Source organism: Acanthochromis polyacanthus, chromosome 3 (genome assembly GCF_021347895.1).
Source record: "Acanthochromis polyacanthus isolate Apoly-LR-REF ecotype Palm Island chromosome 3, KAUST_Apoly_ChrSc, whole genome shotgun sequence".
In the NCBI taxonomy this organism is placed as follows: domain Eukaryota; kingdom Metazoa; phylum Chordata; class Actinopteri; family Pomacentridae; genus Acanthochromis; species Acanthochromis polyacanthus.
In genome coordinates, this window is record NC_067115.1 from 36,310,923 (window position 1) to 36,329,228 (window position 18,306).

General features: G+C 39.0%; 1 protein-coding gene across 1 annotated transcript in view; it reads left to right on the forward strand.

The window, feature by feature from the left end:
• The window catches only part of fhdc1 (FH2 domain containing 1), a 46,848-nt gene that overhangs the window by 5,466 nt on the left and 23,076 nt on the right, over positions 1 to 18,306 (forward strand). Inside the window, exon 2 of the mRNA XM_051945337.1 lies at positions 15,574 to 16,379. Coding sequence (XP_051801297.1) covers positions 15,885 to 16,379 — 495 coding nt within the window. The 5' untranslated portion in view covers positions 15,574 to 15,884. The remainder of the gene's footprint in view (positions 1 to 15,573; positions 16,380 to 18,306) is intronic.

Consider the following 18,306-nt stretch of genomic DNA (forward strand, 5'->3'; position numbering starts at 1 on the left):
TGAAAATCTGAGTTGACAAAGAAAGCTGAACCACCTTCATACCTGTTAGCTCTGACTGGGGTTTTAGTATTTGTTGAGCCCACTAAAACAAAGAAAGTCTGAATGTGTTGAACTGGCTTCATAGTTTAGCCCTCTGCTCTATTTTCCACCTTTGTATATCAGCATAACCTGTCTCCATTGGTATCTGCTCATTTAAGCCAGGTTTGGTAACGATCAAAAGCTTTCTGTAGCAAATGCAGGTTTAGAGCTGCACAAAACCATGAAGCCAAGAGATATGATGCGATTTGCCTAAAGCTGATCTTGGCAGCAGGCTCAGATTGCTGAAGGAACAATTGGAGGCCAGAGCCAGAGGTGATGGAGACGCCGGGCTCCACTGCAGGCCAGACACTGATCACCTGTTCACAAAAGAACAAACATGAGGAGATTCAAAGCTCCGTTTTTGATCCGCAGCCTCTCAGACGATGTACCCGTCTTGTCGTTACCCCCCCGAAGTGGGTTTGGTTTCAGGTGGCTTACTTTTTCCTCCTGTATTTTTTATTAGGCGGTTCAGGACTTGTTTTGTGATCTGATGTGTGATGTGCTTCTAGAAAACTCCCGCTGAAGTGTAATTGACGCTGCTGTCATGCAATGTGGAATGTTTTACCTGTTTAGAGTAAAATAAAATATCTAGAAAACCCAAGAAAAACATTTTAGAAACAGGCAACTAGTATGAAGACTGTGACTTAGCAAAATGTCTCATTGGTGTTATGTCTCTGCAGAAACAGAAGTGTTTTATCAGTGCAGCTAATGATTATAAATGATAGATGATTAACGATTGTTCAGTCTATAAATTAGAGCTCAGGAGGACGATGCAAGACAAGAAGGAAATAAAGTAAAAATTTCATTGTCAATAAATCGTTTAATAGTTTAATGTACATATAAATACATACATATTGTGTTGTTTTTGCCGCAATGTATTTCAAAAGCTAGCTAGTAATTTCCTGTGAAGGCACTGCTTGCTCTGTTACATGCGCTGCAGACAGTGCAGGGTAATGGAGCTGGAGCCGCCCTGCTAGACAAACTATAGGATAACACCATTTCTAAATTACTCCACGCGTGTTTTTTGCCATCATATTTTGTAGTAAATACATGTTTATATATTTCAGTGCAAAGATCAATATCTGCAGACCAATATATTACTAATTTTTAACTTTAATTGACAGGAAAAAGCTAAAAAACACATTATGGCTTCTTAACATGTCTTGAAATGCAACAAACATTTGAAAATCCAAATATAGATTTAGAAGAATAACATTTTTGAAGGGTATATGATAAAGAACACAGAAACATAAGGCAAACTCAGTGTCCTCTTTTTAATCTCCTCTTAAAACTCACTTTTACTCAACTGCTGCTTTTATTTATACGATTTTACTGTGTTTTTGTGGGATTTTACTGTTTTTTAAAAATCACTTTTTCCTATTTGTTTTTACTGTAAAGAACTCTGTAACCATGTGTTTCAAAAGGTGCTACACAAATATAGTTATTATTATTTTTATTATTATTGCCCCAGTAACTGGCTACAGTGTTAGAAAATCAATTAATCCATTGAAAATTTCAGCCCTACACAAGTTTACGGCTGATGTGTTGTTATATAATTATTTATAGCTTCATAAAGAGGTGCTCTCATTCACATATTGAATAGAATCCTACATTATCTGCTGCTTACGTGCAGACTTTTCATGAGTGAAGTGCTCAGAGTGTTTTTCTGCTTTGTCAGTTGAGGACGAGCAGATTCCTTGTTTGTTTGCAGAAGTTTTCCCACTGGTTATGCGATTAGGTGAATCCCCCGTCAGGTTGCAGGTTAGCTGACATGCGGGATAGAAGCAGCACTGCAGGCGAGGTGGTCCTTCATATTAGTCTTAGCTGAAGCCTGTTTAAACAGTAGTTAACGAAGCGGCCTCGCGTGCTCTGCAGACCGGTAGCTTTAATCTTTAAAATCTGAAAACCTTGTTTCAGACACGAGCTGTTATTAGCAGATTTGCGCTAAGCTCTGGGGGATATGTTGTGTTGGTGGCTGCTGGATCTGCACATAGTCTTTACAAAATCCCTCATTCTCTGAAGGTGCAGGTGTTTGTGAGGTACAGCGAAGGGAAGGCAGTTTCAAGATGGTTTCAGATGTTTGAAGTGTGCAGTTAAATTTATGTAAAGATGCATCTTTATGAGATTGTTCTTTTGGCACTTCGTCAGCTGGGAAGAACAGTACATACCCTGACCCTTTAGTTGATGTAAGCTGGAATATGATTTGTGGCACTGTTTTGGCCGTCTCCAGCTTTTTTTCGCGTTGTGTATCATCAATAATTTCCCGACACTTTCATCAGCAAGTAGTGATGAAACTGCTTCTGAAAGAATGCTGCTAGACATAATTTGTTTCTCTGTGCAACAAAGACGATGAAAAGCAGGTTTAATGTGCTGAGGATGTATTGATTTAAGATAAAAATGTTAACACACAAGGTTCTGTTTATCAACTGTGGCTCTTGGTAATAACTAAGCAAAACAATAAAGGCCAATTATTCACAACTTTGCTTAAAGAAAGATTCCTGCATATTGGAAGATGAAATAACACAGTGACAACTTTAATGCACAATAGCTCACTCTCATCACGTTCTTTTTCTCACTACAGCTATTTTTAGTTCAGCACAATGGGTGGCTAATCAAAATTTAAAACAGATCATTAATGCTTTTCAGTATTTACTAGTCTCTCGTTATTGTCACTTAACTTGGCATTTATACTATGAAGTGTTCTTAATTGATAGAAGCATTTCTCGGAGGAAAATGAGTTCAGTCATCAAGTGTAAGCATGCAACTCATTTCCTCATTAAACCAACAGCACAACGCTATAATTCTCTGATCATTAATCAGAACTTTAAGCGCCCCAGATAGGCTACTAAGTGGTTTGTACTCTCCTGACTGCACTACGTAACCCAGAAACCCACATTGCTGCAGTTTCAGGTTCGGTCACACTGATGGCTCACCTTGGACACTTCAGTTTGCTCTCTTTAAGAAGAGAGAGCCACTTAGTTGATGGCTATTTTGAATGGAAAACATGGAATAGTAGAGTGAGAACATGACCAGATATGGATCCTGTGTGTTTCAGTTAAAGCACCCACAAGAAAACAAGAGTTTGGAGGCTGTTTGTTGAGCTGCCTGAATTCAAAAGTCATCACTGTCACCTCCAGCTGACAGCTTTTCTCTGAATGTGAATGTGGTGCAGTGAGATCAGTCTGTTTATAGCAACGTTTCAGCATTGTGGGTAGTTTTGTTCATCTGGAACAGCTTTTAGGTGAATTTATCCATTTTTGAATCAATAAAGACACTGCATGCTCTGCTACAGGCGCTGCAGAGAGTAGTGGAGTCAGAGCTGCCCTGCTGGACAAACATTTGGGTAGCATCGTTTCTTCATTAATTCTGCTTTATGTTCTGCACAAAATAAGCTTTCATATATTTCAGTGCATATCTGATAACATATAACCAATTCTTACTGTGTGAAATCTGTGATCTATATCTGCAGACCAATATATCGGTCAGTTTTAACTAAAAAAACTGCCAGAAATAAAGCTTTTTAAAAAATCCTCATTATAGCTTCTTACCACGTCTTCACATACAACCAACATTCCAAAATCCAAATCTAAATTTAGAGGATTAAATTTTTTGCAGGGTATATAATAGAGAATGTAGGTAGTGTTAGGTGAGATTATGTGTGGCCTTCTTGCCCCAAAAACTGGCTAAAAGGATCAATCAATAATAGTAACAGTGTTGTAAAATAGTAAACCGTTAATTAGATAATCAATTCATTCATGATTTCAGTCATGTTGCTCACATAAGTTTAAGGCTGATGTGTTGGTTTATAAATATTTATTCCTTCAGAGACAGTGCTATGATTCATATATAGCGAAGAGAGTCCTAAATTATTATTAGAATTAGCAGTATTAATACAATTTAGGGAACAGTGAGTTGAAAAAGATGCTTGAAATTTTAAACACTTTGAGGAACTTTTTTTTCTGTTTCCCGCTTCTCAGCATCGCCAACTTAGACTTAGATGATTTTATTAATCCTTGGAGGGAAATTATGTTGTTTCAGCAGCATGGATATTCAATAAAGAGGTAAACAATAAGACAACACAGAATGTTAGGGTATAAGATGAAATTAACGTACAATAAAGTGAAAAGAGATAAAATATATGTAGAAAAAAATCAGCAGAATATACAAGTGACAGTTTTTTTTAAAATACAGAAATGGGCAAATAAAAATAGTTGCATAACTAGATTCCATTTATCTAGTTGACATTGAGAAAACATTAGTGTAAACTGAGAATAATAACCTCCTGGTGACCTTCAGCAGATGCCTCTGTAATGGAAACATCCACGTCTGACTGTACTGCAGGTTTGGTTTAACATGGCATGAGGTGCCACGCTGTGCCTCGGCCCTCTGAGGAATTTATTTCTTACATTCTAGACACGTAACACCATGAAATAATCTTCCCAAAACCGATTTTGTGGATTTGAGAGTGAGGAAACTGTTGAGTTCTGTTCTGTTAATCCTACTGTATGACACATGTCTTTTTGTTCAGGTGGTTATTAACCAGCAATGTTGTCGTCCCGAATCCTAGACGTTGCATAACTTATTTTTTAAAGTTTTCTGTCCTTTAATTTACTAATGCTCATTAAGCTTTAGATAATAGAATTCGAAGCAGTTGATAAAATAAGTGCAGACTTGCAAAAATGTTGGAGAGTAAAGAGAGGCGGCTCCTGTGATGAGGATGAGCTGATTTCACACCTTGTGTACGCTCCGTGATGTGTTTGCTCATCCAGTCTGATGATGGCTTTGTGTTGGGGGAGTTTTAACTCATTGATCGTGCAAAGATGATAATTACTTCAGCTAATATAGCAACGAGCAAATTACCAGCAGGTAATTGAGTGTAAAATATCCACCCCACATCAGCTTTAGTCACTTTTCTGAGAGAAGAATCACTGGTTATTTTTATTTTTTCAGTCCAGCACATGTTGCTTCCAGTGTTATGAATATTTCACTAAAGCATAACTTTACAGGTGAGTCGTCTCTGGATCTCTGAGAGACTCTGCTGAGGACAGCAGCAGCTGGAATGGAACACGGGTTACTCTATTCAAGCTAGTATGAATAATTCACTCAGCCAGGTTCTGCCAGGGTTCACTCTGAAAGTGCAGACACATCGATATAAGCGCTCAAGATTTGATAAATCCAGGATTTCCTGAATAATAGGTTCTTTGTCCACAGTGTTTGCCTGCTAATTTTTGTATCGGGGAGGGGGTTGTTGAGCTCTCTGGTGTTAATTTGTGTGTTACACAACCAGCAGCACGAGGCGATAAATGACCAGCAAGATATTTAGTATTTATTGGTAACTTTTATCTTAACTGTGAGAAGAGCCACAAAAAGGTGAGTCTCTTTATTTGCTTGAGGTGCTCAGTGTGCGAGGATGAGACAGGTGGCTTAGTGTGATTTATGTAATGGAGCAGATTAATACGAGTCCATTAGTGATCCTGCTGCAGTCCTGCTGCTCCTACCCTCTGCTGCACATCTAAAAGCTGAAAATTCAGGTTCTCCATCAATGAAAAAGACAATTTTTTAGCAGCTCTTTTGTGTTTTATATCTGCAGCGATGTTTGCCCGGCCAGTCCCTCCAATATGCTCAGCTTTCACTCTGTTGTGTGTCCTTTCTATTGGAAACAACACATGGAAATCAGAGAGATAAGCCTGCGCTGGGAAAAGAGTTTCCTTTTTAGTTAGTCTAGGAAAACACACAGAACAGAAATGCTCAATGCAAGTCTTTCCATAGAGACTGTGTGCATATTTGTTTACTTCATCATGTGGAAATCCATCTTGGATGCTATAAAGAGACCTTGACATTGAGAAAGCAGAGTGGGCTCCAACAGCAGAGAAGTGACAAACAGAAAGTTTAAATATTGTCATCGGTTAGCAGGCACAACTACAAACAGAAAGGTGATCACACAGTTGAAGTTATATAAATAATAATAAATTGATGCCAAAAGCTTTGTCAGCCTAGAAAACCAACTCTGACAGTCGATTGAGCTCATGCTAATGACTTGATAGCATACTCGTGATGACATGCAGCACTCAGTTTGCTTTGGAAGGTGGAGTTGGTAAAGTTTTGGCCTCAGTTGATCATGTTCTAGAGCAAAAACCAAGGAAAACCAAGATACAGCTGATTTACTGACACACAAATAAGACCAAAGTGCTAATAAACAGTTTGTTACAACGGCTGTCATTACTGTTGTGCTTTGCAGCCATCTTGGCTCTGAGGTTGCCGTTGATGAGGTTTTCTTTCCACCACTAAGTATTTCCCATGTCCAACATCCTGGTTCAAACTTAACACGCCAGTGACGCCAGCATGTTGATGCTTAGCAGGTTTAATATTTTCTGATCTTCACCAGAGGTGAGTTAAAGTTATCGTTTACACAGACGAAGAGGAGTCAAGGCATGCTAATAGAGGATCAAGCATGCAAAAGAGTTCCCTGCTCTCAAAAAGAGGCCAGAAAACACAAATGGAGGAGGTGCAAATAGAGAATAAGAGTTAAAGTTACAATATGAATTATCTAATTAGCTTTATATCATTAGGAATGGATCAGATCTGGAACTGTTGATCAGATAGAACAATTTGAGATGTCTGATTTTGTACAATTTTTTTGACCGTTTAGAGATTAAATTATTTCAAAACCGATTATTAGTCACAGCGTTATCTAATATTTGTGTTGCAATTTTGGGTATAAAAATGCCACTGAACCTCCGTCACTAGCTGCCCCCTCACCTCCACTGTTTGGAGAAGTTTGGATCAAGGTGGTCGAGAACTAACAGGTCCAACGCCGCCGCCCCGCCAAGTGCTACGCAAACTGCTCTCTAACGAGTGTTCCCATGGCAACGACGACGGAGCAGGATTAACTAAATCCCTTGTGAACGTGCCTCTTTGGCCTTACGGTGCCAGTGAAAGACTTCTGCCCTGCAGGGGCTTGCTGACCCTCAGGAAATTGAACTGGAAGTTAGCGACGGGGGATTATTATAGCAGCCGGTGGCGCCTTGACCTTTACCGTTACACGTTGGAGAGTTAGAGTGGATTGTGTTTGTTTTGGACTTGATGGCTCCCTGGAAACTTGTTGACAGTTACCTCCGGTTGCAGTCCTTTTCAGCTTTAGAGGGTTTTTTATAGAACAAAGGAAAATAAGTTGCACATGGAGTTACTTTGTGCCGACAGGCTGTTGGAAATCAGCCTATTCTACAATTAAACAAGCCAACAGAATATGTGTAAGGCTATTTCCGCCCAGTTCTTTTGATGAGTCAGGAGACGACTTCTTAAAATCAAAAGTATTTATTACAGCAAAATTGAATGTGCGATACAGAGCTCTGGGCCTGAATCCTCTGTCCCTAACCAACAACTAGTGTTCAGTCAGTTCAGATGGAATCAGACTGCTAACTGTTCCTGGCCCAGTCTTCTTATATTCTAACAGTGTGTATAGCTATCTAGGCTGGCCGCCCCCTCCAGTGCTGCGTTGGCCCGCTCTCCTCTGTCACAGCAGATGTTTTGTCATTATCGCTCTCGTAGGAATGACTTCACCCCTGCAAAGCAAGATTAGAGACTGCACACACAACAAGCTCATGTTCTTTACTGATTACGGCTTACGTCAAAAACTGTCTGTACTTTTATTATCAAAAACTGTCAGTACTTTTATTATCAATCGCCTTATGTCTTGATCATCCTTGCATTCAATCACATGAGTAATAAGTAAAATAAAGCATAAGCTCCTTCTTATTGATTCTGGACTTTTCTTCTTTGTTTCATTACAGTCACACTGTGGTAATGATGCTCTTGACTTTCCTATTAATCAGAACCAATACAACTCTTTAATATGCACTCTTAGCAAATTATAAAACACACCATTTCCCACAAGGCCTCCACAATCCTCCAGAGAATATGATCCTCACTATAGACTGTCTTCAGGCCTCCAGAGGAAAAGCAAAACAGGTTTTGTAATCGAGTGTCTCTTGTCATATTTTCAGTGAGCGCCATGTGAAAGCGTCTGCCTTTGTTCTGTTTTTCCACTCAGTAATTTAGGTTTTGCATTTACTTTAAGTGTCTTTTCGAACGCTGGAAAGACACTTCTGAACTTCTCTTTGCCACTTTGCTCTTCAGTTGGTTTCCCATAAGACGGTAATTAGCTCAAACAAAAAAAACAAAGTTTTTAAAAGTTAGAAAAACTGAACTTTGTAGAAAAAAATGTTTGCCTTTTCTTTACTCGCATCTCTCTCAGATGTTGGGTCCAAGTGTTTAGATGCAATCAGTGATCCATCTGACATGCATAAACTAATGTTTTTGAAAATCCCATCTTAAAGGAACACAAAGATCGAAAGAAAACCACCTGAAACTAAACCCCGAACATAAGAGCCTTTCTATTTTAAAAAAAATTCTAGTTTTTATGACAAACACAGCATCAGAATTGACATACAGCTGCAAGGATTAGACAATTAATGAATTGGCTAATCCATCTGCAAAAGTGACAAGAATTCATGGTTTATTTTCTCAAATGTGACTGACTTAAAAGTAGATAGATATCCTCGACTGTTGGACTGTGAGTCACCAGACAGACATTTGAAAAGTCAGAGTTTGCTTAAACTTTAAGAAAACTTTAAGATTGGTCCCACGACCTGTCTTGATCATAATGCCTGTCAGGATGTTTACCTCATGTTAAGGAAGCCATGATATCTGACACTTGGAATTCATTGATTCTCAGTACCACATTTAATACCAAAAAAAGTAAATCAAATGTTTTTCAACATAAGCTTTTATTAAAGTGTATAGTGGCAAGAGAGACAGGAAACGCGGGGGAAAGACATGCAGTAAATGGTCATGGGTTGGACTCAAACCCATGACCGCTGCATCCAGAACTATAGCCCCTGTTTATGGGTCGCCTGCTCAAACTGTTGACCTACAGGGGTGCCCATAAGCTGCTGTTTTTTGGAAAAGAACTGTTTCTATAATGTCAGTAGCTTGCTAACGTTCTGAGCTTCACTGTCCTAAACCAGATAGTAACATTCGCTTGTGGAGCTTTTCTACAACAGATTCAGCTTTACTTGCTAGATCTCCATGGTAACTGATGCTGTGGAGCTAACCTGGTCCAGGTTCTGTTCAGAATTTCAGATTTAAATCGGCTGTAAGAAGCACCTCCCTTCAAACAAAATGTTTCCTGATTATTATTTATGATACAGATATTCAGCTGAAGGAAAATGTTTTATCTTCAAACATGTAACTAAAACCTCTGAATGAAACCAGTATGAATACAGTATCACACACTGTATACATCACGTTGGAATGGGAACATGCATTTGGGTGGTGAGAAAAAAATCATATAAATATGTGATTTGGCCACAGATTAAACTGTTATCCTGCATTATGGGACAGTGTCAGACTTAAATGCACTTCAATAAATTATCATGTTTAAATATATGAAGTTTAAAGTTTAACAGCTTTATTGTGCCCATGTCAGTTAGAAATAATCATCGGTCAGTAATATAAACACGTTAAACAGTTTTCTACCAGCATTCCAGTCCTGCATCACTTGCAGTAACAACACTTTAAGTGTCATGAATTCTCGTTGTTCTCTATTAAAAACAACCTGTTGACTGCAGCAGCTGCACACGATCGGTTGATTTACTGCACAAGAGTCACATGATGCAATTGAAGTAGAAAGTCTGAGTTAAAGAAAGTTGAACTGCCTTCAGATGCCTGTTAACTCTGACTGAGGTTTTAGTTTTTGTCGAGCCGACTTATACAAACTGGCTTTGTAGTACAGAACTCTGGAATTCTGTGTCCAGATCTGCATATCTGTCTTTGAGCTGCTCAGATATGTTTAATATGTTGCTCTAAATGTCTCTTTTGTCGAGAGCTTGTCTCTGATCATCCAGCTGAAATGCAAGAACTCATGGTATGTTTTTATTCTTTATTAGTCGACCTGTTGCTGCAACTGTTGTTCCACATGTTGCGTCTACAGCTCTTACAGTTCTCTAGATAAACAAATACTGTCACTGAATTTTGGCATCAAATTGGTACCAAAGTGTCGGTTCTCGGCTGTATTCTGGGAGGCGTCTTGAACCCCCTCTGTTCTAGAAGACAGAAGCTGTTTTTTATTTCACAATAACGCTGACCTTTGTTGACTTAGGCTGTGTTAGCCGTCAGAGACTAATGATAGAGAGCAGAATGAAGAGTGATAGCGGTGGGAACACCTTGGGGTCGACCACAGATGGACCTTTCAGATGGAGCTCTGTGTTCATTCACGGCAGCAGGTGGATGCAAGGAAGCGGGAAACCGTCTCTCTGCTTTCTGTCCTCAGGGTGTCTCTGGGTAGTGTTACCAACGGGTGTGTTTCATTTTCTAAATCATGTTAGGGAAATGATGTTGGTCACTGCCGTGTTGCTACTCGGCAGTGTGATCCGTAATTAAATGGATGTGAAACGCCACAAACTTATCACTGACACAGAGCTCATTTCTGCAGAGAGGCTTGATTAATGTACCGTCTGGCTGAGTGCATTAATACAGTGCTGACAGGGAAACTGCAGGCAACTTTGGACTCAGTTTTAAAGGATTGTTTGACACTTCATTTGCTTTCTCCCTGTAGGTAGATTGATAACAGTCTCATGTCTGTTTGCAACAACTACTGATTGCTAACTAGCTTAGCATAAATACCAGAAACAGCCGGCGTAGCTGTATCCAAAGAGAAAAAAGTTCCTGTAAAGCAGGTTAATCAAGACATTGTAGTTTTTTTTGTTGAATTCATATAAAAAAACAAGCATATTAAACCCAGTCTGTTAGGCTATCTAGAGCTTTGCAGAAATGAAACAAACTAGCTTTAGTGTGTTAATTAGTGAGTTTTAGAGATGTTTATAGCTGTTTTTAGACAACACACCTCTGTAAGTTGGTAGAACCAGTGGAAAAGTTAATCCAGAGCCCAGCCATGTCCTTCATGTTGTTCCAGATGTTGAAGCTCAGGTTGCCCAGATGTTGGGCTTTGCAACTTTTTCAAATTTGTTTTTGCATTGGTTGTGGTTGTTTTGCGCATTTTTGTGGTTGTTCTGTGTCTTTTTCTAGTTCTTTTGCACAATTTTGTTGTTGTTTTGCATATTATTGTGCCAGCCTTCAAGTCTTTGGGCTAACCTTAGCTGTACAATGATTTTGTGTTTGTTTCTGTAAGATATTACAGATTAATACGAGTCCATTGTGCCGACAGGCTGTTGGAAATCAGCCTATTCTACAATTAAATGCTGGTTCCAGTTCACATTGGTCAAAAGGCAGGCTACTTCCTGAACAGGCTAGCAATCCATCTCAGGTTTAACACACAACAAAGCAGAGAGGCATTTGAGCTCACGCTGACACCTTTGTCCAATTTAGAACAACCAGTTTACCCCCTTAACCAATTTACAATTGTAAGCATTTTCCAACTATTTTTTGTTTCTGTCCCATTTTTACTCTCTTATTTTTCAATGCAATATAAAGTCCTGCACCTCTATGAAAATAATGCAACCACTTTTGGCAGTTTTGACCCACCTAAAATGCCATAAAGTATAATAAAAGAAAACAAAAATGTAGTCAACATGTCAACAGCATTTTCCCAAGAGCTTACAAGTTTTATTAATACTAGATAATTCATTTGATTCCGTGCTTGTCTCTTATCTGATCTGTGCAGTTCAACCAAAAATCCCAGATTTTTTTTTTTACAGAATCTGATTATTTTTTGGCAATATTTCAATATAATTATTTCTGTAATATTCAATAAATACATATATTAAGTTTGATATGGAACATTTTAGGGTGAGAACTCTTTTAATACTTTTTCACTGTAGCTGCAGTTTGTGTCCTTTCACACTATGATACAGCACAGTGAGTCCTATAGCCTGCATACATGGATACAGTGACTCACATACAGTAAAAACTTAAATTTGATGCTCTACAGTCTGGATTTTTAATGCAGAATAGTTTCCTATTATAAGTTTCAATTCCGGAGCCTTTGTTTGGTTATTTGTTTTACAGACACGAGGATTAGTGACCTCGTCTTATGCTCTCAGAGGAAGAGGTTAAGTGCTCCCTATGAAAAAGAAAAAGAAATGAATATCACAGCAGCACATGAGGTGGCAGCCGTTTAACGCTTCCCCCCCAGAACATCTGCTGAGTGGCCATGTTTCAGCAGCGTACGTGGAGATGACTCGGTGTGAGGTCAGATGTTCTCTCATGAATGAAACATGAGTGACGGTGTGGTCCGGCTCCGAGGACCGACCAGCTGAGGCCATTAGTGACGTCTGCTTTATCAATTAGTAATAACCTCTGGGTATCAGGTGGAACCAGCGGGAGATTAGCAGTGAGATGTTGTGTAAGAGGCAATCTGGAAATCACTTAGAAGATGATATTTTATTATTGTTTTAATAGGAATTATCTGATCTTGAATCTGACCATTTCACCTGAAATTGAGTTCTTTTCTTTGAGGTGCTCAAACACTGTCTCTCCCATCAATCTCTGATTTGTCTCCTGCTTTCTGTGAGGCCTGCTGTTCGTTTCTTTGTTTAAGCAGTAGAGTATCACATCACCGAAGCCACGTCAGCTTGACCGGTGACTGATGTCTTCTCCTGAAACACAACCAGCTTCCCTCCAACTGAGCTCTACAGCCGCTGATTTAACAAAGACGAGAGGGGTTAAGACTTAAGTACTTCCTTTCCTTCCATATCTACTCACTATGGTGTTCACAAAGTTCTCATCTGAAACTTGATGGTGACTCATGTTTAGCAATAAGGCCAGCAGATACTCCATTAGCATCTACATTTAGATCCCTATTAACATTTTCAAGCGCTAAATAGACTTTTGATTAAATATTTTTAACACTCTGTAATGTAATGTTATGGAGATAGAAGTTTTTATTATTACTCCACCAAGGAATGCAGAGTTATCTGATGATCCGCGTACGTTTGTCTGTTAATCTGTCCTTTCGTCTGTTGACAAAGTAACTCAAAAACAGACTACCAGATTTGGATGAAATTTTCAGAGAAGGTCAGAAATGACACAAGGACCACCTCAGTACATTTTGGCACGGATGCAGCTTATAGTCTGGATCTACAGATTCGTTAAAGATTTCTGTATCATTGCAAGATAGCGTCATGGCATCACTGTAACTATGACAAGTGAACACTACGTGAGCTACCTGCTGACGTATTACATGATTGTGAACCTACTACAAATCCACCGTTGCAGACTTATCGGGACTTATGTATTGAAAATTATTTAAGAAATAAATGATATAAGAAACATTGATTAAATTGTGGGGGTGTTTCTGCCAGTGCCCTAATCTAATCACTTGATCCTTATGTCATTTCTGACCTTCCCTGAAAATTTGTTGCTAACAGATGGAAGGACGGATGAGCAGACAAGCATACGCCAGTCATCACACGACTCCACCACTTTCCTTGGTGGAGCAATTAAGTTGCTTTCATTGGAAAAAAGGCACGTACAACCAATTAAAAAGAACATTCGCGCAATTTTTGTAGTTCTAAACTCAGCAAAAACATCTCAAAAATGTAATCTGGTCCCAAATCTCATTTCCTAAATGATGTGAAAGCATGATCCGTGTATCCAGGTCAAATGTTGGCATCATAGACTGTATATATAGTGGACGTAGCATCTGGCTCCAAAGTTGAAGCCCACCCGGAAGTGTCAAAAACTTGCAATATCACGCCGTCCGCTAGGGTTGTCTCCAAAAAGCTTTTGCTCCATAGACCCCAATTCATTTTTGGAAAAAATAAAATTTGATAGACTGATTTTCTACAGCTCAGGATTTTTTTCCCGTTAGTTTTCATGGTCAAAATGAGAGATCAGGTTGCCGATCTCAAAATAAATCAATACTGAATTGTAAATAAATCGTTAAAGTTGGCGGAGCCAGGGGGCGTGGCTATACTTGATAGACAGCAACAGAAGCCTCTGCGGTAAAATGTGGGCGGGATAAGAGAGTCCTCAGCCAATCCTGCCCCTAGTTGCTCTCCAGTCTGTTTGATGACGCTTTTTACGTCACTGGCTCCAAAAAATCCAAAACGGCGACCAGGAAGTAGCAAAATCCAGGCTTCATTTTCTCGGCATTGAAACCAACGGGTGACGTCAGAGTTAGTTCACGCCTGGTTGGCATGCTGAGTGGGAATCCATGGTGCATGTAAATAAAATTATTTGACTTATAGCGGATTATCACACAGCAGTGACGATGAAACTGTGATGTATTGGTTAGAATGAGACATTTTCCTCCAGAAATGTCAGAAACACTAGACAAGCCAGTCAGAACTGAAATAATTTAAAAGATCCTCATTAAAACTGTGTGTTTTCTTTATGTGTATATATGGGTTTCATGAGCTGTTTGCTAAGTTTTGCAAGAGTCTTTTATCTGAAGTCAGCTGAGAGCTGTTTCTGGAGCTGGTAACTTAAATTTCTTTCTGCTCTTGTGTTCTTTTCAAGGTTGACCTTTAAAAGTTATCTGGCGAGTTGTTTTTTTTTTTTCTCGTGTATTGTGTTGTTTAGTTAATGGTGTTGCTATGTGACAAGCCCTTCACTATGGCAACAGGTGATGCTCACCTGAACACGAGAGACCCATTGTTGTTTTCACGTTCCTCTCATTTAAATCAACAAGACTAATTTGATTTATTTTACAGTCTGTAAATAGATTGTTATTCATTAAATTACTATTGAAGTCTAGAAATGAAGCTTTATTTTTCTGGCATATTAAATCTTGCTCTACAGAACGTTATTAATGAGGTTTCTGTGTTTTTAGACATTAAATGCTGGAACAAACCGACTAGAAAATGCTTTCTATGTAAGAGCCATGATTGCTCTAACCAAAATCAAATAGTAACACAAAGTATAAGTGCAATAACAATCATACATGTGAAGTAATCTGATGATGTGAAAGGATTGATGAATGTTTATGTGTGGATGAAATTTTTTAAATTTTATTCTCAGTTGCACTTCAGGGCACTTTAGCCACTTTGTTGTTTTAATTCTGTTTTTTTGAATGTTTTATTGTAGTTTAAAATCTTTTTCCCAGTCTTTTAACCTTTTTATGACACCTATTGTACCTTTTATTTCATTGTACAATGACAATAGTGACATTCTATCCCATTCTATTCTATTCTGTTACGTCTCTGTTTTAATGTGCAGCTATGTTCATTATCTTTCGTAGTGTCCAGTGACATGAGAGCTCTTTAAAAAAAGACACCAAACTGTGTAACAGAAGCTAATCTGTGTGTGTCACGTCTCTGGACATTATACGACCCAGAGCCCGACTTCAAAGCCCCTCAGAAACAGAAAAAAAATCGGCTTTGCCACTTCCCCTCGTTGTTCGCCCCTTTGACCGGGGAGCCCTTCTCTTTTGATCTGTCGTACCCCCTAATTTTCTCTGACTCCAGATTGTCCATGACAGCATGCATGACTACCTCTGTGTAATCCCGTCCTCTGTTGCTTTTGTTGCCCTTGTAGCTCCATGGCCATCGCCGCCCCCCACTCTGTGCCTCTGGGAGGTAACCTTCAAAGGCTCTGCTCGGTGCGATGGACGACCAGCTGAGGGATGGAGATGGACAGAATCAAAGGACACGTTCCCTCCACTGTGACTAGATGAAGGGATGCTCACCTTCTTCAGGAAGTGTGAACCAGACTGCACCGATAGGAAAACATATTAGTTCCTCTGGAGTCCTCTTCTAAGAGCAGTGTCAGACTTCTTTTTTTTTTTTTTTTAGTTTGTGTGCTTTGCTGCTTCAGCATCAGTCGTATGCTGACTGTTCATCCTTGTGATGTTGGTTATGAGTTGTCCATCTGCCACCAATGAGCCAGAGAGCTGCAGCAGCGAGGGCAGCAGCTGCACCGCGTCCTCCATCACTACCTCGGATCCGTCCTCTATGTCTGGACACTCTCACTCCGCCCTGCCTTCCCTCAACCCCGATGCCACCAAGCATGAAGCCCCGCCGCCTCCACCCCTCCCGCCCCCGCCTCCAGGGGCGCCCCCGCCACCTCCACCCCCGGCCACTGGAAACCACAATGTCAGGAAGAAGCGTCGCGTGCGCAGCTTCTTCTGGAAGCCGATCCCAGAGGAGAAGGTCCGCGGGAAGCCCAACATCTGGACGATGGCGGTGCGGCAGCAGCAGTACCAGATCGATGTCCGCTCCGTGGAGGAGCTGTTTGGGCAGCAGGAAGAGGCAGTGGCCGGCGTACGCGGGGCGGCACCGACCACCGGAAGCTCAGCTCGAGTGGCCCGATCACGGTCCTTCAAGGAGAGCAGCAAAGATGAGGTGAGTGAAGACAGATTCATTGTAAAACACCTTTTGTAATCACAATTCATCTTCCTAATCTAAAACATCCCAACTTTTGCTGCTCCACATAGCAGAACAAAAACATCTGGTGATGCTGCTAGAAACAGACATTTTTACACATATACTTAAAACCTTTTTTTTTCTTAGTTTGGGTTTTTCTTAATTTTATTTTATTAAATTTTTTTCTTACTCTTTTGATATTTTAGAATCTTTAATTATTTTCACTAATGTCATTTATAATTATTATTTTTTTATTTATTTTATTTTAGACATTTTTTCTTATTTTTAAATATTTTATAATCTTTGATTATTTTCACTAATATTTAGTATTAGTTTGTTGTTTTTATGTATTTATTTTAGAATTGTTTCTTGATTTTTTTTTAAAAAATATTTTGTAATCTTTCATTATTTTCACTAATACTATTTTATGAGACTGTGTGCCAAAGTCCTTTTTTCTGGTTTACCTTTTTATATTCCATGTATTGTTCAATCAAAATCTAAAGCACTCTGAATGTCATTGATTTGTTTTGAAAGGTGTTGCAGAAAGAAGAAGAATTGATTTGATTTGAACTGAAAAAAAGAGAGTACAGTTTGAAAAATGAGATTCGATTTAATTAAGTAAATTATCAATTAGTGGAAACATGAAGTCATGACACTTAGAACCTCTTACCATCCACTGCCATGTCTTAAGTGTAGTCTGGCCCACTTAAAATGCCATAAATCATAAAAAAAAACACCACTATATTACGGACAGCGTATCTTGGCGGAGGCTGAAAGTTAACTTGATCCTCTGAAGTGCAAGTAGCTCCTGAATGCTCCACTGATGAGGTTAGAAAGTCCCACATTCATAAATAACAAAGCTGCAGTGCATCTATCTGCTCTGCTCTTACTGTATCATAATATCCCTGCAGGGACAAGTTAGGTAAGTGTGCTAAGTTACAGCTTTTCCTTGTCTGTAAAAATATGTATATTTGTGTTCATAAAGCGAACAAAAGCCTGCTTGCATCATTGTGTACTCCTGGAAAGTAACATGTGAACTGTAAGGCAATACCTGCGTGAGGAAATTGAAGGAAGCTTATTAACTCCCAAAAACTCAGAATCAGAGTCGTTATTGAATGCTCCTGTGAGAGAATCAGGAAAATCTCTGCACAGAAGCTTCATAAGAAAGTGTGAATTTTTTTCTAGTATGCTTGCTAATTATCAAGCAGATTATTTTTTTAAAGGAAACACTGCTGTTCACCGTACATTTTCTGATGAACTGAATTGTTTTTTTCTTTTTTTTTGTTAATTAATGAATAGCTTAGTGTACAACATCTCACAGGAAAGTGGAAAACCCAGTGGGACATCTTCAAATTGCACATTTTTCTCCAAACTACATTCATTCTACATTCATTTTACGATGTTATAAACAGTGAGAGGGTAAATCCTCGTATTTGAGAAGCTGGAACTGATCATTTTTTGGCGATTTTTTTATTTTTTTTTGCTTGTTGAAGAAATTCAGTCAATCATTTATTATAAATTGATGAATCAAGTTAACATTCTATCACTGTATTACAGACAATGTGTTTTGGCAAGGGTGAAAAACTGCATCTCTGTCATATTTTTTCTCACTCTGGGTTGATTTTTCACTGCATTATAAAGTCGTACACCTCTATGCAAACAGATCAACCGTTGCAAGAAGTGGAAAGACCTTAGACACATGTTTTGTGCAACGTAACAAAGTTATAAATGTTGTTTATATGTTACATAAATTCTAAAAGAAAACAAAAAAAAGTTTAAAATTTTTAATGACTGGACTCTATTATTCCAAGTGCAGCTCTACAAACTGGTGCCTCTACATATTCTAGATATTTCAATACATTTATTTTTCATTTGATTTTTCCTTTTCTCCTTACCCGACCTGTGT